Below are 21,914 nucleotides of genomic sequence, written 5' to 3' on the forward strand. Positions count from 1 at the left end.
AGAGAGAGAGGGGGAGAGAGGGAGAATCCCAAGCAGGCTCTGCACTGTCAGCACAGAGCCTGATGCGGGGCTCGAACTCACGAACCGTGAGATCGTGACCTGAGCTGAAATCAAGAGCTGGACGCCGAGGGGCGCCTGGGTGGCTCAGTCGGTTAAGCGTCCGACTTCGGCTCAGGTCATGATCTCGCGATCTGTGAGTTCGAGCCCCGCGTTGGGCTCTGTGCTGACTGCTCAGAGCCTGGAGCCTGTTTCGGATTCTGTGTCTCCCTCGCTCTCTGCCCCTCCCCCGTTCATGCTCTGTCCCTCTCTGTCTCAAAAATAAACATAAAAAAAAAAAATTTAAAGAGCTGGACGCCCAACCGACAGAGCCACCCAGGCGCCCCCATAAAAATACAATATGAATCTTGAAAGCAATATGCTGAATGAAAGAAACCAGATGCATAAGTGTCTATTCTGTGTGATCGCACTTGTGTAAAACTCTAAAACAGGCAAAGCGGATCCACAGCGACAGAAAGAGCATCAGATGCTGCCAGGGAAGGAGGCTGGGGGCGGGGAATTGACTGCCAAGGGGCATGAGTGACAGAAAAAAAATGCCTGGGGTGCTGGAAAATTCTACATCTTGACGGTGGTGGCGGTTACACAGCTGCGTGCATTTGTCAAAACCCAAACCGTGGAGGTAAAATGGGTCCGTTGTACATAAATTACACCTCAATGAAGTTTATTTAAATGACAAGCAATATAAGGCATTTGGAACACAGGAGCCTTGATAAAACCCAGAATCCTCTTGCTTCTGTCCCTTGACAACCCGTCCCAACCGCCAGGAGTTCCTTTTTCCACTTCTGCCCCTTCTCTCTCTCTCTCTCTCTCTCTGCAAATTGATGGCTCCAAGCAACACGGTTCCCAGAGCATCATCACAGCTTGTTAACTTACAGTCACTCAGACAAATTTCTTTCCCTCCCATCCAATTTTGAATTAAGTCAGGAAAAGAAAGATTGGCCAAACATTACTAAACAGAGTTGGAATTTATGACAGCGGCTAATTTTTCCAGAAGCCTCTGCTAACATCTCCCCTCTGACTCAACGAAGCTCTCGATCTCCGTCTGGCTGCTCCCACCGCCTTCCCCGGCTGCTCTAATCGCGTTCTCCCGCACAAGTGCTTTTGGAGGGCGCCTTCTGCGTGCCAGATGGTGGAGTCTGGGGATACAGCGATGAGCGACGGGGTGGTCCCTGCCTTCACGGGGTCGGGTGAGAACCCAGACAAGTTAAAACAGATCACGAGACAGGATGGAGGAGCTCTGAGGGAGGACAGCACAGAGCATTGGAGGAACGTGGAGGAGATGGGAGGGGGGGAGGAAGAAGAGGAACCGAGAAAGGCATCTGAAGGAAGTGACCCTTGGAATGAGTTTCGGAGGAGGGACAGGCGCTCAACAGGTCCTGCTTTTTTAGTACTTTTTCATAACCATTCCCTGTGGACCATGCCCAGGTTCTGGGCTCAGCTTTTCGCACGTTTTAATGATCAGTGATCATTTCAATGATCACAACCACCTTCCATCTTCCAGACGGAAGTAACGAGGACTCAGAGGTAAAATGACTTGCTCAAGGTCACCCAGATCAAAAATAATAGTAATTACAGCTAACGGTCCATATCGCCTTCTCTTGGCCGGCTCAGAGTTCTTTCACTGCTCGGTTATTTCACTGAATCCTTCTGACAGTCCTACAAAGCAGATATTGCTAGTAGAGCTTTTTATACCTGAAGGCACTGAGGCTCAGAGAGGTTACGTGACCCACCCTGAGTCACACAGCTAAGAAGCAATGGACCCAGGATACAACCCCTCATTGTCCCACTCCGATCACATGTTCTCACCCATGACACTATGCTGCCAGACTTGCTCCAGGGGCCTCGTTGTCAGGACCGTGAAAAGCACAGTCTCCCGTGAGAGTGATGTGCAGGGTGAAGAAGGTCGATTCTGTACAACTCTTAGCATGTGTCTGGCACACCGCGAGCACCCCGTAATGTTGGCTGCTGTTATTAAAGAATGATGCTCAGGCATTCAAAAGTGACCTGTCCTTCCAACATGCTTGCCAGGCATAGCTTGGGCACTGGGGACGCAGCAGTGGAAGAGACAAGGGTCCCAGAGTCCGCAGAGCTTGCTGCTTACAAAGTACACACAATCCTATCTATTTTTTTAATTTATTCTTAAGTTTATCTGTTTGAGAGAGAGCGTGCAAAGCAGGACAGGGGCAGAGAGAGACAGAGAGAGAGAGAGAGAGAATACCAAGCTGACAGCATGGAGCTGGAAGTAGGGGCCCATCTCACAAACTGTGAGATCGTGACCTGAACCGAAATTAAGAGCTGGACCCTTGGGGCGCCTGGGTGGTTCCGTCGGTTAAGCATCCAACTTCAGCTCAGGTCATGATCTTGCAGTTCGTGAGTTCAAGCCCTGCATTGGGCTTTGTGCTGACAGCTCAGAGCCTGGAGCCTGCTTCAGGCTGTGTCTCCGTCCCTCTTTGTCCCTCCCCTGCTCTCTCTCTCTCTCAAAAATTAAAAATTAAAAATATTAAAGCATTGGACGCTTAACCTAGTGCGCCACCCAGGCGCCCCACAATCCTAGTTAAAAAATGCTTTCATCCTAAGGGTGACCCAACACACACAACAGGAGATACAATTGTATTTATAGTACAATCTCAGGTTATGTTTTAGGGGAAGAAAAAAAACAAAACAAAACCTTAGCAGAGGAAGCAAGGCAGGGAAAAGAAATGCTCCGTAGGAGTTAGCTTTGGGTTTTTCCCCTTTAATTCCTTCCCCTACTTTACAGTTCTAAGGGGAAAATGTCCAAAAGGTGAGAAATGGTGATGGTCCAGGAGCAAGGGCGACAGCAGCTGTGGGGGCACCCCTATTTCTGCCTCCCTGGCCCTCCTGAACCCCCAGCCCTGCTACCTTGGAGGCGCAGAGGGTCCCGCTTCCCCCTCCAGAACCCTGTCTCTGGCATCATGAGTGTGAGTCCACGGACCCTCCTCGCGTTCCACCCCTGCTTCCCCCTTCCCTTGAGTTTTGAGTTTTCTCCCCCTCTTGACATTCAATTTCATCCAGAAAAATAATGAGACAAGGGTTCTAAATTGGAACGAATAAATGACATTGTGATTCATTATTTAATCTGCTCTCAGACTTGAGTGAACACTTTCAGGGGTAATTACCGCACAACTCCAAATCCATTTCTAGGAAGCGGTCGCTGGTGGCGTGTGCAGAAGGTAACGGGACAAGTCAATATCTATGCAGCAACATTTCCCAAGAATGTCCGGCCTGAAGAAACCTCACCCCGTGATGACAGAACCGTTCAATTGTTTTTTGGTGCGCACGGGCACACGCACGCGCACACACACACACACACACACAGATTGTGGCCCTCCATCAGTCTAACTCCTAGGGCAATAGGGGGACAGAGTGGGGAGCAGCATTCTAACAAGGGCCCCCAAAACTAGAGAGAGAGAGAGCGAGCCCAGGGAGGTCACATGTCCATAGACATGCAAGCTACTTTTGTTCTGAAGGAGTTCAGCTACTCAGGAAACATTTTTTTTCGATTATCTACACAGCAGGTGCATAGCATGTTTCAAAAACATGACACAATTCCAGTTCCATCCACATTGCTGCAAAAGGCCATATTTCATTCTTTCTCATTGCCAAGTAGTATTCCATTGTGTATATAAACCACATGTTCTTTATCCATTCAGCAGTTGATGGACACTTAAAACTGGAAGGTATTACGCTGAGTGAAATAAGTCAGTCAGAGAAAGATACCGTATGTTTTCACTCATATGTGGAACTTGAGAAACTTAACCATGGGGGAGGGGAGGAGGAAAAAACCAGTTACACACAGAGAGGGAGAGAGGCAACCCGTCAGAGACTCTTAAATACAGAGGACAAACTGAGAGTTGATGGGCGGGGGGGGGGCAGGGGAGAGGGGAGAGTGGGTGAGGGGCATCGAGGAGGGCGCTTGTTGGGATGAGCACTGGCTGTTGTATGTAAGCGATGAACCACGGGAATCTTCCGCCAAAACCAAGAGCACACTGAATACACTATGTGTTAGCCAACTTGACAATAAATTATATTTCAGGGGCGCCTGGGTGGCTCAGTCGGTTGAGGGTCCGACTTCGGCTCAGGTCATGATCTCGTGGTTTGTGAGTTCGAGCCCCACGTCGGGCTCTGTGCTGACTGCTCAGAGCCTGGAGCCTGCTTCCGATTCTGTGTCTCCCTCTCTCTCTCTCTGCCCCTCCCCCGGTCATGCTCTATCTCTCTCTTTTTCAAAAATAAATAGGGGCGCCTGGGTGGCTCAGTCGGTTAAGCGGCCGACTTCGGCTCAGGTCATGATTTCGCGGTCCATGAGTTCGAGCCCCGCGTCGGGCTCTGTGCTGACAGCTCAGAGCCTGGAGCCTGTTTCAGATTCTGGGTCTCCCTCTCTCTGACCCTCCCCCGTTCATGCTGTCTCTCTCTCTGTCAAAAACAAATAAACATTAAAAAAATTTTAAATTATATTTCAAAAAAAGACAAAAAAAACCCATGACACAAAAGCACTAAGCATAAAAGAAAAACTGGGTAAACTCATCAAAATTATGACCTTCTGCTCATCAAAAGACTCCATTAAGGAAGTAAAACAGTAAGCCACAAACTGGGAGATAATATTCACCATACGTGTGTCTGACAAAGGACTTAAATCCAGAATAGACAACGAACGCTGGCAACTAAATAGGAAGACAAAAGCCAATCTTAAAATGAACAAAAGATTCGAACAGACAGTTCAAAAAGGAGGCACAAACATGGGCAGGGAACACATGAAAAGATGCCCAGCATCTTAGTCATCAGGGATGCCTTAGTCATCAGGGAAACGCAAAGTAAAACCACAACGAGCTACTCCCGCATATCCGCAGAAATAGCACAAGTTAAAATGTAAGACAACCTGATGATAGCAGGTGTCGGAGAAGATGTGGGACAACTGGAACTCTCACACATGGCCGGCAAAAACATAAAGTGGCAAACAGGTCAGCACTTTATTATAAAGGTAAGTAGGGGGAGGGGAAGGAGAAAAAAAAAAGAGAGGGAGAGAGCCAAACCATAAGAGACTCTTAAAAACAGAATAAACTGAGGGTTGATGGGGGGTGGGAGGGAGGGGAGGGTGGGTCAGGGGCATGGAGGAGGGCACCTGTTGGGATGAGCACTGGGTGTCGTATGGAAACCAATTTGACAATAAATTTCATATTAAAAATTTTTTAAAAAATAAATAAAGGCAAGTATATACCTATTATATGACCAAGCAGTTCCACTCTTAAGTATTTAGCAAGAGATTGAAAAATTAAGACTCGTACATGAATGTTCACAGTAGCTTTACTCGTTAATACCCAATAACCGGAAACAACCTGAATGTCAATCAACAAATAAATGGAGAAATAATTGGAAGTATAGTCATCCAGGGGAACACTATGTGGCAAATAAAAAAAAGGAACAAAATACTGATATAAGCAGTAACACGGATGATACTGCAAAACAAAATGCCAAGCTAAAGAATAAAGAAGCTAGACAGAGAGGCGCCTGGGTGGCTCAGTCGGTTAAGCACCCGACTCTCTGTTTCAGCTCGGGTCACGATCTCACAGCTTGCGGGTTCGAGCCCCACATCAGGCTCTGCGTTGGCAGTGCGGAGCCTGCCTGGGACTCTCTCCCTCTCTCTCTCTCAAATTAAACAAACACTTTAAGAAAATAAAGAAGCCAGATATAAATGAGCCCAAACACTGTGAATCCACCTATGTCATGTTTGAGAAGAGGCAAGACTAACATATGGTGATAGAAAATGAATCAAGGGGCACCTGGGTGGCTTCATCAGCTAAGCATCTGACTCTTGATCCCAGCTCAGGTCTTGATCTCAGGGTCATGAGTTCAAGCCCTCCACTGGGCTCCTCGCTGGGAATGAAGACTACTTAAAAAAAAAAAAAAAAAAAAGAATCGGGATCACTGGAGTGGGGCAGGGGTTGGAGGCTGCCTACAAAGTGATACTACTGAAGTGACAGAAATGCTCTGTATCTTTTTTTTTTTTTTAATTTACATCCAAGTTAGTTAGCATCTAGTGCAACAATGATTTCAGGAGTAGATTCCTTAGTGCCCCTGACCCATTGAGCCCATCCCCCCTCCCACAGCCCCTCCAGGAACCCTCTGTTTGTTCTCCATATTTCTGAGTCTCTTCTGTTTTGTCCCCCTCCCTGTTTTTATATTATTTTTATTTCCCTTCCCTTATGTTCATCTGTTTGGTCTCTTAAAGTCCTCATATGAGTGAAGTCATATGATTTTTGTCTTTCTCTGACTAATTTCACTTAGCCTGATACCCTCCAGTTCCATCCACGTAGTTGCAAATGGCCAGATCTCATTCTTTTTGATTGCCGAGTAATACTCCATTGGATACATAGACCACATCTTCTTTGTCCATTCATCCATCGATGGACATTTGGGCTCTTTCCATACTTTGGCTATTGTCGATCATGCTGTTATAAACATTGGGGTGTATGTGTCCCTTCAAAACAGCACACCTGTATCCCGTGGAGAAATGCCTAGACTACCCTATGACCCAGAAATGCTCTATATCCTGATTGAGGTGGAAGTTACAAGAGTATTTACATTTGTCTAAACTCATCAGAATGTATGCTTCAAATGTGTGCTTTTTATGATCAAGCATCATATCTGATTAAGCGAACTAAGCCTGAAAGGAAGGACCATTCCCTCCAATTCTAAAACCTTATAAATTCTAAGACTCATCTAGCAGTCTCCCGTGAGAAAATTAATGAAGCAGCCCGCATACACAGACCAACACTTCCCAAGAGCACTCCAGCCCTTGTCTGTATCTCGCTGCTCTGTGAACACGCATTAAGTGTCCCGCGTGCACTGCATGTCAGGGAGCAATGTAGCAAATTGTTAAGAGCACGGCTTTGGGGACAGATGGTTCTGAATGCAAGTCCTACTTATGGCAATGCTGGTGGCAAAGCCCACAAAGACTCCTGGAGTCCACTGGAGGCATTTGCAGGTATGGGCAGCTGTACCTTCTTTTACGGCCACGTGACTTCCCGGAATAAAGACTACTTTTCCCAGTTTCCTTGCAGCTCGGGGTGGCCATGAGTCATCCCATTGGTCAGAATTGAGGGAGAAGTACACAGCTGTGACGCCTCTTCCAGGAGCCCTTACTATGCGTGTCTCCCCCCGACCCCCGGCTCTCTCCTGCCCTCCTTCCTCTGTACCTGGAACCTGTATGCTGCCATATTGGATCACGAGGCCACACGCTGCAGAGCAACACGACAGGGGGCGTCAAATCACCACCACCAGGCAGCCACCATGCCTCCCAGCCCTGGCCACGTGCACCTGCACTGTTATGGGAGAGAAGAAAGCACCCCCTTTATTCATTTTCGATCTCTGTCAACTTCCAACCAAACCAACCTTGACCGAAGTGAGCCTGCCTTGACAAAGTTGTACACTTAACACGTGACAACGTCACAAGAGGGCTCCACAAACTGTTTAAGGAATGGAAAGCGGCTCCGCGTGTCTGGAATAGGGCATTTGAGGGGGCAAGTGGGGAGCACAGGAGGAGAAAGGCAGCTGGGAAATGGGCAGAGATGAGGCCACCCAGGACACCGCAGGCTGCGTGAAGGGTTTGGGTGATGGTGCAAAAAAACCATGGGAAGCCACCGAGGGAATTGAGCCCGGCAGTAGCAGACCGGCTGGGCGTTCTAGACCAATCTCCCATCTGCTTCATGGAGGATCAACTGTAGGAAGCCAACTGTAGAGGCGGGTGGGCTCCCCCAGGCCGTCCCTTATCTCCCACGTGTTGTTATGGCTGATGAGAGAACTTTCTATCGTTTCTTAGGGACACAGACATCTCAAACCCAAATGCCTCACAGAGGCCCCAGTGGAGGAAGCAGGCAGGACGTGGGACCACAAGGGACGGGGGCATTTGCAGCTCGAGAGCACGCACTCCGCACAGGCCGTGACCACGCGCAGCCCCTGCCTATCCGTCAACGGCCGCTGGGGGGAAAACAGTCCCGGAGCCCCCCGGGGCTTCTAAGTTCTCAGGAGAGGCTCCAAAGGTGGATTTTGGGGCGGGAACCCAATTTTCCTTTTAGGCAAGACCCTTCCTAAGAAGATCGAGACAAGCTTGTCCTGAGGCGGAAGCTGAACAGCAGGCTTCCAGTTCCTTGCTCCTGCTCCTCGATCGGTGGGGGGGGGTGGGGGGGGGCACCACCAAAATTTAAAATGCAAATTCTACAACAGGCAGAAGGCAGAGGGCTCTGTCTTTGAGGCTGGTGGCTCCAGGGTGCTAATCAGCTTGCAGGAAGAGCTGGCACCCCCTTCTAAACTTCACTTTCTCTCTTGTCTGGGGTGGACGAGAGGATTTTAAAAAAAATGCAAGGGAGAAGTTGAGATTTCCCTCTGAAATGCCAGGGATCCTCAGAAACCCCCAAGGACGGGCCACCCGCTCCATTCAAGGCTTGGTCCCCCGCACAGGGATCTCGCCCGGCCTCACCCACGCTCTCTCGTCCTGAAAGTTCATCCTCACAGAACTTGGTAGGTAGGAATCATGCTTCTCTTTTCCCTCATCCTGGTCCCCAAAGGCTGGAGACGAGAGGCTGTTCCGCTTCGTAGATACTTCATAATCACTGACAACTGCCTTTGGGGCCTGCCTGCTGCAGCCACTGTTGGAAAACCCTCTTCTTCCGGAACTTACTATGATAAAACACAGAAACGTGGACTCTAGGGAGACTTTGATCCGGCCCAGCAGGCAGATGAAGTGGCATGCACACGCCCATGGGTGTAGACGGTGAGCTGCAGCCCACAGAACAAACCCGGCCCACCACCTGATTTTGTCAATAAAGTTTTATTGGAACATGGCCATGCTCATTTGTTCCTCTGTCACCCATGGCTATTTTCCTTCTAGAACTGCGGGGCTGAATAGTTAGTTGGAGCAGAGACTGTATGGCCCACGAAGCCCAAGATACTTATTAGCTGGCCTTTTGTGAAACAAGGTTGTCCACTTGCGAGAAGAGAACCAGCAGATATTGAGGGCCTGCCACGTGCTGGGCGGCCGTGTTAGTGGCAACACACAGCAGATCGCTTCATCCTCAAACATTTCTTCAGAGGGAAGATGTATTGTCCCCCATTTTAGGAAAAAAAGAGGTTCAGCGAGGCTCTCCAACTTACTCAGGGACCCCAAGGGGATCCGCCCACCTGTGTGGGGTTCAAATTAAGCCCAGGGTCTCCCCCCAACACGTGTGGGTCTTCATGGAGGCGGAAATGCCCCTGGTAGTTCACAGGGGCATTTGTGGGACACTATTGGTACTCAGAGGGGGAGGGACACAGGACACAGTCCTGAAGGAGAGAGAACCACCCCGTGTACTGTCAGCACCACCGTCCGTGGCAGCTGAGTCACCAAATAACACACCTGTACCAGTGTTTGTGGCTGTCACATTCACACGGCGAGCCTTGCACGGCCCTAGTTTTCTATAAAATAATAAGTGCCAAAGAGGTCCAGTTGAGTATTTACAAGATAAAAGAATGTACGCCCACTTCGTCTGATTAAGTCATAAAGAGCATTTGCTTAAGTACATAATATCATGTAAATTACTTTCCTTTTATTTCTTTCCTTCGTGTTTTGGCATTGCCTTATTTATTTATTTATTTTTTGAGACAGAGAGAGACAGAGCATGAACAGGGGAGGGGCAGAGAGAGAGGGAGACACAGAATCGGAAACAGGCTCCAGGCTCTGAGCCGTCAGCCCAGAGCCCGATGCGGGGCTCGAACTCACGGACCGAGAGATCGTGACCTGGGCTGAAGTCGGACGCTCAACTGACTGAGCCACCCAGGCGCCCCGGGCATTGCGTTATTTTAAAAAATATGCGTATACGGAAGTTATATTATCTGTGAGTAGCAGTTTAGGATGGCAAAGGGGATGTTACAAAATAGTTGCTCTCAAGAGAGCATGTTAGGGGGGCCTGGGGGGCTCAACCGGTTGAGGGTCCGACTCCTGATTTCGGCTCACGTCATGGTCTCGTGGTTTGTGAGATCAAGCCCCCAGGTGGGGCTCTGCACTGACATCATGGAGCCTGCTTGGGATTCGCTCCCCCTCTTGCTGCCTCTCTCTCTCTATCCCTCTTCCTCTCTCTCTCTCTCTCAATATAAACATTTTTTTAAAAAAAGAGGTCAAGTCTGGCAGCTGAAAACACGCCCCACAGGACGCGCAGATAATTAAGATACCGTCACGCCCCATCTTTCTCTGTCATGCTCTATCATGTCCCGGCACACTCCATCATGTACCACCGGGCTCCCGCAGTGAAGACCTCCATCACCTGGCAGCCATGGGGCTGGGAGCAAGTTGCAGACTTCTCTGCTCTTCCTCATCTGTTAAAGGAGGAGCTTATATCGCCTCTTTCATCGCGGTTTGTGAGTGCGCGTGACAGTGGTGGGTGGGGCTCTTTGGAAGGATCCCCAGGTAACCAACAGTAGGAAAGAGCCATTCTGGCCACGAACATAAGCATCACACAAGATGCCCAGGGCTACATTCCTGGGGGGAGGGGCGGTAGAATGTGGGGCAAATTTCAACCAGTCTCTTAAGAATTATTCGTTGAGCAACCATACACCCCACTGGGGAGCCGGCAGTGATCCCACAGAGCTGACACTCTAGCGGGTGACCAGATGATACACAAATCAGGCAGATCGATTCAACATGCGGCAATGCCACGAATGAGGCAAATCAACAAAGTGACGCCCTAGGAGATAAACTGCAGAGGGGGATATTACTGACAGAAAGGTTGAGAGGTCTTTCCAAGGAGTGACATTTAAGCTCTAGGACAAAGAAGACGCAGGCATGTGAAAGGCTGGGACAGAGCATCCCAGGCTGAAACAGCAAGTGCAAAGGTCCTGAGGTGGGAAAGTGGTTTGGTGTTGAAGTGAGCAGAGTGCTGACGGCACACGGCCTTGTCATTCCCAGCGGGGAACTGCATTTTAGCCTCAGAGCAACGGGAGGCAGGAAAGGCAAGAAAAGTAAAAAGATTTGGGGGGGTTCAGAGAACAGCCTTCAAGGAGCAGGGGTGCATCCTGAGGAAATGCAGTGGGAAATGAGATGAAGTCAGGCCAGGTCATTGATACTTTATGCCCGCGGAACCAGACTCCACTGCGTTTTAGCAGCGCAGGGAATGTGCTATCTCAGTATCACTGCAACAGGACGGACAGGGGCAGGGAGAGACTGCAGCCAGGGAGGCTGGGGCGAGGCTTCTGTTAGATCAGCCACGAATGGATGGAGGGCTGAGTGAGGGGGGCTGGCGGGCAGGATGGAGGAGAAGCCAGGGGGCAAAGCCTGACAGAAGTGCATGAAAGGGTCTGGGGGAAGGAAGCCCGGGGCAGATTTGATTGCTCCGCAGAGGGGAAGGTCCCAGGTGCCCGGGGAGGGCATGAGGGACAGACTCAAACACATACACCAAATGTGCTCAGGAAACACAGAACATGTTGGGATAAAAGAAATATGTACGTATATTTGAAAATTCTTTTAATGTTTATTTATTTTTGAGAGAGAGAGACAGAATGTGAGTGGGTTGGGGCAGAGAGAGAGGGAGACACAGAATCCGAAGCAGGCTCCAGGCTCTGAGCTGTCAGCACAGAGCCCAATGTGGGGCTCGAACTCATGAGCCGTGAGATCATGACCTGAGCCGAAGTCAGATGCTCAACCGACTGAGCCACCCAGGCGCCCCACGTATATATATTTTTAATCTCTCAGTCACTTAAAAGCATCATTTAGTGATGGGGGAAGGCTCTTGGAAATGTTGACCAGGATGCCGTGTAATGTTAGCAAAAGTTCCGGGCAATTCCTTTCTCCGGGTCAAATGCCTGACTAAGTGAAACGCCCGCCAGGTCCCTTGTTCTGTTGCACCGCCCTTCCATCCTGACAATGACCGACGGTCTGGTGGCTATTCTCTCCTCACCCTCCTCCCCCATCCCTTCCCGCCCACCCGCCCACCCTGTCTCTCGGCGGATGGCTTGCTCTCCATTCAGACCCACATCCTCCTCCAGCTACCACCCTGTTTCTCTGCCCCCTTTACAGATAAGCACCTTTACGAGGGGGACTCTGTGTACCACTTCCCCAACCTCCCCGCCCAGCCTCCCGAGCCCGCTCCGATTGGGTGTCCTGGCGCGCCCCCCCCGCCCCCCCGCAGAGGCAGCTCCTGCCCAGGTCACCGGTGGCTGTGGCTGACTGTGGCCCCTCCAGCAGGTACTCTCACTTCGAACCCCACTCGGCCACACCCTGGCACGCTCAGGCACGCCGTCTACCCAGAATCCCTTGCTGCACTAGCTTCCGGACACAGCCTCTCCCTCCCCTGCACACTCCTTCTCCCCCCCACCCTGCCCCACCTCCCTGGCCACTCCTGCTGAGTCTCCTTTGCTGCCTCCTTCTTCTCCCTGCAACATCTAAACATCAGCGGGTTTCCAGGGCCAGGTCCCCAGACCTCTTCCTAGGGACTGTCCCCCAGCACTCTCTCATTAAATCGCATCCGGTGCCCCCCAAATGCCTACCCCCGGGGCCAGGCCTCTGCCCTGAACCACAGAGCCACAAATCTAACTGCCATTTGACATCTCCACTTGGACGTCTCAAGGATCTCAAACTCTTGACCTTGACCTACCTCCTCCCTGACCTTGATCCAACCTTGATCCTGGGGAGTCTTTCACCTCCGGAAACGGCGGCTCCAGGCGCTCACGTCAAAATGTCGCAAGTCATCCCCGGTCATCCTTGCCATTTCTCTCCTGTCCCGCATCCAATCCTGTCCCCAGGTGTGTGACCAGTACCGGCAGACGAGAACCCCACCCGCTTTCCCCAGGGGTGAGACCTCAACGCAGGCCCATCTGTGCAGGAGTGAGAAGACTGTGGTCAAGTCCTAGGACCTCCCACTGCTTCCTTGCTATGTGACTCTGAGCACCCGGCATCTCTGAGCCTCGGTTCTCCCATTCGTAGAATGAGACGCCAACACGGGGCCTGGCTTGGTCAGCAGGGGGGCTGTGACAGCCCAGGGAGACGTTGCAACTACACTGCCAAGTCGCACAACGTGACCATTTCGGTTATGGCCGCATCTGCTTCTGCGCTCGGAACCCACAGGGACAGCTGTGCTGCATGATGCTGTCGCGTGGTCTTGTCATCGGGAGTTTCCCCAACACCGAGCTCTTTGCGGCCACAAAGTTTTGCTACACAGAAGACGTGGAACACAGGCCACCCCCAACCCCGCCTCTCCGGATAATTCCCCAACAGCCTCCCCCACATGAAACCTCTGTGAAATTCCATCTTCTGAAAACTGCAAACAGGTCGTGCGAGAAATGACCAGGGGTTTGAAAAAGCCAGACTATTTGCCATTTCTTCTTTTTCAAAGGTCTCTCGGGAGGTGATTAGCAACAACTGATAGGGGAGGAAAGGGCAGAAACGAAGCCCCAAGGCTTTCCCAACTTTCCTCAACAAGCTGTGACTTAGAACAAGGGCTCAGACCTGGGCGGCCAGCAAAGTATGATGAATAACACTGCTCATGTGAGTCCTTTGCTATCCATTAAGACCCTGCCGGTGCCCCGACAGCAGGGCTTGACGTACCGGAGGTGCTTTCATATTCCCCGCAGGGCAGGGCGCTGCACGATTCCGTGAGTGGCTAAGCTGCCCCACTCACTTGCTACTTGTGCACAGACTGCTCCACAGAATGCTGTGGACACCGCCACTGGCAGCTGACAGCTGAGCTCACAGCTCAGCCACTCTGACGACGAACGTAATAAAGGTTAACTCAACACCTACTAGGTGCTAAGCGCCATGTTAAGTGCTTACCCTGCCTTAGCTTCTTTGACCCTTTCAGGCAAGGATACCAGCAGCCCGTTTCACGGATGGGGAGACAGAAGCTTGGAGGAGTGTAGTCAGACAGGGGCCCAAGGGCACGTGGCTGCCGTGACTCGATCCCCGGCCATTTGTTTCCAAAAGCCATGCCACTTTCAAGCCACCTGCCGGGGGATTTCAGACTCAAGTGCTCTCTGGGACAGGCAGGTAAAGTAAATGCAGGCCGGTGGGGACGGTGGTGCCTGGGAACACACGCTTATCTAAGGGGACAGCAGCTACTTGGAGATACACGTGATATGGATGAATCTCAAATGCATCACCTCAGTGAAAGAAACCAGCGTCAAAAGGCTACGTAATGCATAACTCGATTTACACGACATCTTGCAAAGGCAAAACTATAGGGACAGAAAACAGATCAGCAGCTGCAAGGGGCTGAGGTTGGGGAGGGCTTGACCAAGAAGAGGCAGCAGGAGGAAATCTGGGAGACCGATGGAGACGCTCTGTGTCTCCACTGTGGTGGTGGTTAGACACCTGGACATTTGTCAAAGCTCCCAGAACTGTATGTCAGAAACAGGTGAGTTTTACTGTACGTGAATGATCTTCAACAAAATGAGGCAAAAACCAATTAGAGTTGAGGGGTGGGCCCTAGTGTGTGATCTCTGCCCTGAACTGCCCTGGAAAAGCTGTAACAGATGACCAGTCATGGGGACACGGGACAGTCCATGGGTGTGGCTGGAAAAAAAGCAAGGAGGAGAAGGAAGTGACTGGTTGGCCTGGAACCTCACCCTGACCCACCACTTATTGGTGGGCTGACCCTGGGCAAGTGGCCTCCTCTCTCTGAGCCCCTGTCCTCTCTCTGTAAAATTGGGATGATGATACCTTCCTTTATATGGCTGTTATCAAAATTAAGCAAGGGGTGCCTGGGTGGCTCAGTAGGTTAAGCTTCCAAATTCAGCTCAGGTCATGATCTCTCAGTTCGTGGGTTCGAGCCCCACATCGGGCTCTGTGCTAATAGCTCAGAGCCTGGAGCCTGTTTCCGATTCTGTGTCTCCTTCTCTCTCTGCCCCTCCCCCACTCACACTGTGTCTCCCTCTGTTTCTCTCTGTCCCTCAAAAATAAATAAATGTTAAAAAAAAATTTTTTTAATTAAACAAGATTCTAGAGGTAATGCTTCTAGAGAGGATGCTCCATAAGTCCTCCTGTCCTTTAGGAGTCACATGGACTGAGCAATCATTCCTCTCGGTGGCCAGCTCTCCCAAGGGGTCCTCCTAGGTCATCCTTAACCGGCTGGCCAAGCTGGGAAAAAGCAAACTGTGACTTGCTCTTTCTAGACAGGAGAACCCCTAGAACATCCACCTGTAGAGACCAGGATGGGATCCTTAGCCCACCCCCCTCACCACATTATCACAGCTGAGTTTATCAGAGCAGCTGGGTATGGGAGGTACCACGAAGGCAGAGCAGCATGGTGGTTAAGAGCAGGGACTCTTCAGCCAAAGGGCGGTGAGTTCAAGTCTTGGCTCTGCTGCTTCTTCGCTAGAAGACCTTGAATAGGTTACTTAAGCTCCCTGAGCTTTGGTTCCCTGTCTGTAAAACAAGGCTACAAATAGCACCTGTTCTCAGGCTTATGGACAGGATGGAGTGAGACGCCCCCGCAGCACCCCAGCACCCTGTAGGACTTAACTAGACATTGCCTGGGGCACCCGGGTGGCTCAGTTGATTAAGCGTTCCACTTCGGCTCAAGTCATGATCTCACGGTTCATGAGTTCGAGCCCAGGGCCGGGCTCTGTGCTGACAGCCTGGTGCCTGCTTCAGATTCCGTGTCTCCCTCTCTCTCTCCCCTCCCCCGCTCACACTCTGTCTCTCAAAACTCAATAAACGTTAAAAAAGAATAACTAAACATCGCCTGCTTTCCTAGACCTAAGCCCACTGGGCATTACTCTCCCCGGAGACCCTCCCTTGATGAGTGTTTGTACGGATTAAATAAAGTAAGTTCTCAGTGAGGCACCTGGTGCTTAATTGATGCTTAATAAATTGCAGCTCTCAGTATTACTGCCATTGTTCCTACTGTTGAAAGATCAAACTGGAGACATCAGGGCAGGCACAGAGGCATACATAGGGGACAGTGGATACTTGAATCCAAAATGCCAGAAACACGGTTACCAGAGAAACTGAAAGTATCTGGGCCCCATTGTCTCAGACACGAACCAGAAGAGACCCAGAGGACTCCAAACGCCGAGAAGAAACAAAGCATTGATCTACCCAGGATCCAAAGGACAAGACTTTGGACAAAGACCAAATCCCTCACCAGAGGTCACCAAGTGAGGCAGGACTAGAACCCAGAGAAGGATCCGATCCTCCCAGCTCCTCCCAGATCGTCATAGCGGGCCACCCGCTTCATGAAGGGGATCCATAATCAAAGGAGGGAGGATAATTGAGCAGCAGCACAAAGGGAGCCTGGAAGAGAAGACTGAGTATCAGCGACCCTGACCGCCAGGAGGGAGATCCTTTCAGACTCTGAGAAGTGTTGCTCTCCTCAGCTGTTCAGAAGCTATGTGTTTTGTTCCCCGGGACACCCAGCAGGAGCTGATCAGGACAACGGAACCAGTATACATTCTTTTCTTGCCAGAGCAACATTATGCAAACTTGGGGACAGGGTTCTAAAGTCCTTCATGGGATTAGGACGATGGACGGACTTGGACTTACTTCTACTCAGAGTATGGCTGGATTTCCTCCTTCTGGACCACAGCGGGGCCTGGGGTGTCTCCCTCATTTCCTTCTCCTGCCTGAGGATGTTTCTGTCTCCGCAATCACTGAGCCCCTGGCACTGCGTGCACACACGCGCGCGCACGCGCGCACACACACACACACACACACACACACACACACACACACACGGAAGGCTGCCCGGGCCGCAGGGGCTCTGTCCAACGCTTCCCTCATTTATCGGGGGGGGGGGGAGACGAAAGAATATTTGGATTTAAACCACGCTCCTTCCTGACCATCTGAAAATATTCCTTCTCCTTGCTTGCCAGTCTCCTGAGCCACCCCAGGGAAAGCCAAGCATCTCCCTCTGTCCTCCCGCCTTGGCCCCCCGCTCATCATTCACGTGCCATCCGAGAGCCTCCTCCTCCGAGAAGTCCTTGGCCATGTCACCACAGATCCTCCTCTTTCCTTCAATGAGCAGTTTAAAAATATCTTAAGAAATTAAAAAACCCATTTTATGGTGCCAGAAGCTATGTTTACAGCCACAAACAAGACACTCCGCGGCCCACAGGGTGCTCTCTGGGAATTGTATACACCACACCCAATGCGGCCCCTCGCCCCACACGTGTGTCCCACTCCAGCGAGTCTGAGTGGGTAAGCAGCAGAGTAAGGCACCCGCTCTGTCTCCTCCTACCTGTGCAGCTTCGAGCAGCTCACTAAGCCTCCCTGACCCTTTCTTCCTTGCCTGAAAATGGGAATGATGGTAACTACCACTTGGGATTATTGTAACTGGGGGTTAATGCAGGTCAAACACCCAAATCACCACCTGGGACATTGTAAGCACTCAGTAAGTATTCTGTTGTCCTAACACATGTTGGATACGCTATTAATATTTTCATCATTCATTTCAACTGAATATTACATGACTGCCTTCATTCATCAACTCCTTATGGGCAGTAATGTTTCTCTGTCCCCCACAATCCCTGCTGGCAGAAAACAGAGCCACTGGGAACACCATACGTGTTGATGGTCATGAACTTGATTAAAGATTAAAGATTAACAGCTGCAAACATTTTCCTTACAATAGCGGCCAACCTTTTTCATACGAGCAGCTTATTGTGTGGCTATTTATCTGTGGACATCATGTCATGGAGCCCTCGAGGCAGTCCCAGGTGCTCCAGACTCCCATGTCCAGGGCCACCGGAACACCTCTTCCCTTCCCCTGCCACAGCCTTCACCACCTGGCCTCTTACCCTCTGGGATTTTGTGTCTCGCTTCCCCAGCTCCTTAAGAGGTTAAGACCATAGGCTCTGGAGTCAGATGGACCTGGTCAGAACCCAGCTCGCATTCTTCGCCAGCCGTGAACAAGTCAGGTTATCTGCGACCAGACAGGCTGTCCAAGGGCCTTTGCCAAAGGCTACTGAAGGTCAAAGGCTTGAACATACTGGTGGGCCTGGCTCGCAGAAGACTGTGTCCTACTGCATGGCCCTCATGAGTAGTGTCACCAGTGTCAGGACTGTGTTTCAGGGACAATGGGCTCTCCCATGTTGACACGGGCCCCGGGTGAGAGATGTGTGTGTGTGCGTGTGTGTGACAATATTTGGGAAGTGCCGACAGAGAAGGCCAGGGTTGCAAGTCCCCATGCCTGCAGTGAACAGAGGCAGCCAGAGTAAATTAGCAAACCCACCGCCTGCTGATTCCAACACATTCAGCCATATGACTGCTCAGCTCACTGCTCCTTCGGATTGGACTAAAGGTGGGCACTGACTCGGGGCACCTGGGTGGCTCAGTCGGTGAAGTATCCGACTTCGGCTCAGGTCATGATTTCACGGTCCGTGAGTTCGAGCCCCGCGTCGGGCTCTGTGCTGACGGCTCAGAGCCTGGATGGAGCCTGCTTCGGATTCTGTGTCTCCATCTCTCTCTTTCTCTGCCCCTCCCCCATCCTCTCAAAAATAATAAATAAACAAAAAAATTATAAGTACTCAGGGCACCTGGGCGGCTCAGTCGGTTGAGCGTCCGATTTCGGCTCAGTCATGCTCTCGCGGTCCGTGGGTTCGAGCCCCGGGTCGGGCTCTGTGCCGACAGCTCGGAGCCTGGAGCCTGCTTCGGATTCTGTGTCTCCCTCTCTCTTTCTGCCCCTCCCCTGCTCACACTCTGTCTCTCAAAAATGAATAAATGTTAAAAAAAAATTTTTTTTAAATACCCTTCAGGCATGAGGAGACGGGAATTAAATAAATCCCTTAAATGGAAAATTACACAGCGCTTAAAAGAAATGAGGACACTCAACCTGTACGGACATGGAAGGGTGGAAAAGGCACAGTGAAAATGAAAAGCGGGTTACTAATCCATACATACAGCACGATTTCACTCTCATCTTTGAAGAGATATATAAAGCAATGAACTACATATAGCAACATGAATAAATCTCAAAACTGAAGGCTGAGTGAAAAAAAAAACAGAATGAGACTTATAAGACAAAGCCATTCCTATGAATTAAAAGCACCTTCACACTAGAACTACACTAAGTATTTCACAATATACTTACACCTCCAACTACCTAAATCACACCCGTGATGCCCACGGCAGGGATGGGGTGGCGGTGAGCAGGGTGAGTGCATGAGATCAACAGTGCAGTAGGAAACAGACACGAATTTAAAAAATAAAAATGGGACACCTGGGTGACTCAGTTGGTTAAGCGTCAGACTTCAGCTCAGGTCACAATCTCAAGGTCCATGAGTTCGAGCCCCGCGTCGGGCTCTCTGCTGAAAGCTTGGAGCCTGGAACCGGCTTCAGATTCTGTGTCCCCCTCTCCCTCTGCCCCTCCCCTGCTTGCGCTGTGTCTCTCTCAAACAATAAATAAACATTAATAAAAATAAAAATGAAGGGCTTCCCATGAAAAAATGACAGCGTTGCCTGGCAGAACTTTAAGGAAGCCCAGTGAGCCCTGCCTCTGTGTAATCCCCTCCCCTTGAGGGCAGACAGGACCTGTGACTGGCCTCCAGGCAACAGCATGTGACAAAGGCGAAGAAAGAGTGTCTCCCCCGTGAGACCGCACTAAACAGCAAACATGACCCATAGCCGGTCCCCCGGCTGCGAGGCTATGGGAGGCCCCCTCTTGGCAGACCGGAGTGAGAGCTACTCCTGCTGGCTCTGAAGACATGAGCTGCCAAGCCGTGACAGCCCTATCACGCGTCATGACAGGGCCCCGTGGCAAGGAGCTGGGGAGGCCGCCAGGAGCTGCGGGGGACCTCTTCCCACAACGGAAGCGGTGCCTCAGTCTTACAGCCACGAGGAGCTGAGTTCTGCCAATGGGCTCTTGCGGTTCATAAGAGGGCCCAAGTTCCAGAAAGCCATGGAGCGCTGCCCACACTGACTGCAGCCTGGGGAGCCAGGCCAAACTCCGGGCCCCGTACAAAACTAGAGGTCGTGCGTTGACGCTGATGGAAGTGAAATCTGCGGTAATTCAATAGCCGGCAACACATAACTAATACAGCAGGCCACGGCTCGGGGAATATGAGGAGTTCGACCGCCTGCTCCGAGGTGAAAGAGAAACTAAAAGTAAATGTACACGTTAGGATACACATTAAAAACGTTCCTTAGGGGCGCCTGGGTGGCTCAGTCGGTTGAGCGTCCGACTTCGGCTCAGGTCACGATCTCGCGGTCCGTGGGTTCGAGCCCCGCATCGGGCTCTGGGCTGATGGCTCGGAGCCTGGAGCCTGTTTCCGATTCTGTGTCTCCCTCTCTCTCTGCCTCTCCCCCGTTCATGCTCTGTCTCTCTCTGTCCCAAAAATAAATAAACGTTGAAAAAAAAATTAAAAAAAGAAAAGAAAAGAAAAGAAAAGAAAAGAAAAGAAAAGAAAAGAAAAGAAAAGAAAAGAAATGAAATGAAATCAGGGGGCACCTGGGTGGCGCAGTCGGTTAAGTGTCCGACTTCAGCCAGGTCACGATCTCGTGGTCTGTGGGTTCGAGCCCCGCGTGGGGCTCTGGGCTGACGGCTCAGAGCCTGGAGCCTGTTTCCGATTCTGTGTTTCCCTCTCTCTCTGCCCCTCCCCCGTTCATGCTCTGTCTCTCTCTGTCCCAAAAATAAATTAACGTTGAAAAAAAAAAATTTTTTTTTAAATTAAAAAAAAAAAAAAAACGTTCCTTAGGGGCACGTGGGCGGCTCGGTCGGTTGAGCCTCCGACTCGATTTCCGTTCAGGTCATGATCTCAAGGCTCATGAGTTCGAGCCTCGCGTCAGGCGCTCTGCGGGATTCTCTCTCTCTCTCTCTCTCCCTCTCTCTGCCCCTCCCCTGCTCCTGCTCTCTCTCTCCCTTAAAACAAATAAAGTACTTAAAAAGTGTTAAAAGAATGTTCTTTTTTTTAACAGAACTTTTATTTTTATTTTAGATTATTTACATCATTTTTTAATTTATATATATGTATAGAAATATATATACATGTTTTATAGCCCAACATTTTTTATTTTAGATTTTTATTTACATCACTTTAAAATTTACATATATGTAAATATATACAAAAAATTAAATATATATACATTTATATAAATGTATATATATAAAAATTTAAATTCAACTTAGTTACCATACAGTGTCATCTTGGTTTCAGGAGTAGAACCCAGTGATTCATCTCTCCCTTTTTTTTCTTTTTTTAATTTACATCCAACTTAGTTAGCATCTAGTGCAACAATGATTTCAGGAGTAGATTCCTTAATGCCCCTTACCTGCTGAGCCCATCCCCCTCCCAGAACCCCTCCAACAACCCTCTGTTTGTTCTCTATATTTGTCTCTTAGAACTTTAATTTTTTTTTTTTGAGAGAGAGAGAGAGACAGAGAGACAGAGCACGAGCAGGGGAGGGGCAGAGAGAGAGGAAGACACAGAATCCAAAGCAGGCTTCAGGCTCTGAGCTATAAGCACAGAGACTGATGTGGGGCTTGAACTCACAAACAGCAAGATCATGGCCTGAGCCGAAGTCTGATGCTTAAACAACTGAGCCACCCAAGTTGGATGTTTAACTGACTGAGTGGAATGAGTGGCCAAAGCTGGGTTCGAAATTCCCATAAAGGCTTTCCTAATGCAGAACACAAGAGAACTTCTGACCTTATCTATCACAATCTTTGATCTGGAAGACAGTCTCCCATGACCACTGTTCCTCCTGCGGTTTGGGGGAGGGATTATATCTGACCCACACTGCCTTATCTCACCCCGAACTGATTTTACATGAATTTTGTGAAGACTCTTTTCTGGGGACCTTGGGATGTTATTTAAACCAAGTAGCATTTACTGAATACTTCCCATGTGCCAGGAACCACGACAGATCCTTCACCTACATTAACTCA

The 21,914-nt window shown here is 50.2% G+C and overlaps 1 protein-coding gene across 3 annotated transcripts in view; it reads right to left on the reverse strand.

Moving 5' to 3' along the window:
* Window positions 1-21,914, reverse strand: part of LOC128311096 (uncharacterized) — an 88,208-nt gene that overhangs the window by 36,157 nt on the left and 30,137 nt on the right. For 2 of the 3 annotated variants that reach the window (XR_008289049.1, XM_053199825.1), the window contains exon 3: window positions 8,549-8,748. The exons of the other annotated variant lie outside the window; for it this stretch is intronic. Coding sequence is in view for 1 of the 2 variants with exons in the window: in XM_053199825.1 (XP_053055800.1) it covers window positions 8,549-8,748 (200 nt within the window). In the remaining variant the exon portion in view is untranslated. The remainder of the gene's footprint in view (window positions 1-8,548; window positions 8,749-21,914) is intronic. 3 annotated transcript variants of the gene reach the window in all.

This window comes from Acinonyx jubatus, chromosome A3, assembly GCF_027475565.1.
Source record: "Acinonyx jubatus isolate Ajub_Pintada_27869175 chromosome A3, VMU_Ajub_asm_v1.0, whole genome shotgun sequence".
Taxonomy (NCBI): domain Eukaryota; kingdom Metazoa; phylum Chordata; class Mammalia; order Carnivora; family Felidae; genus Acinonyx; species Acinonyx jubatus.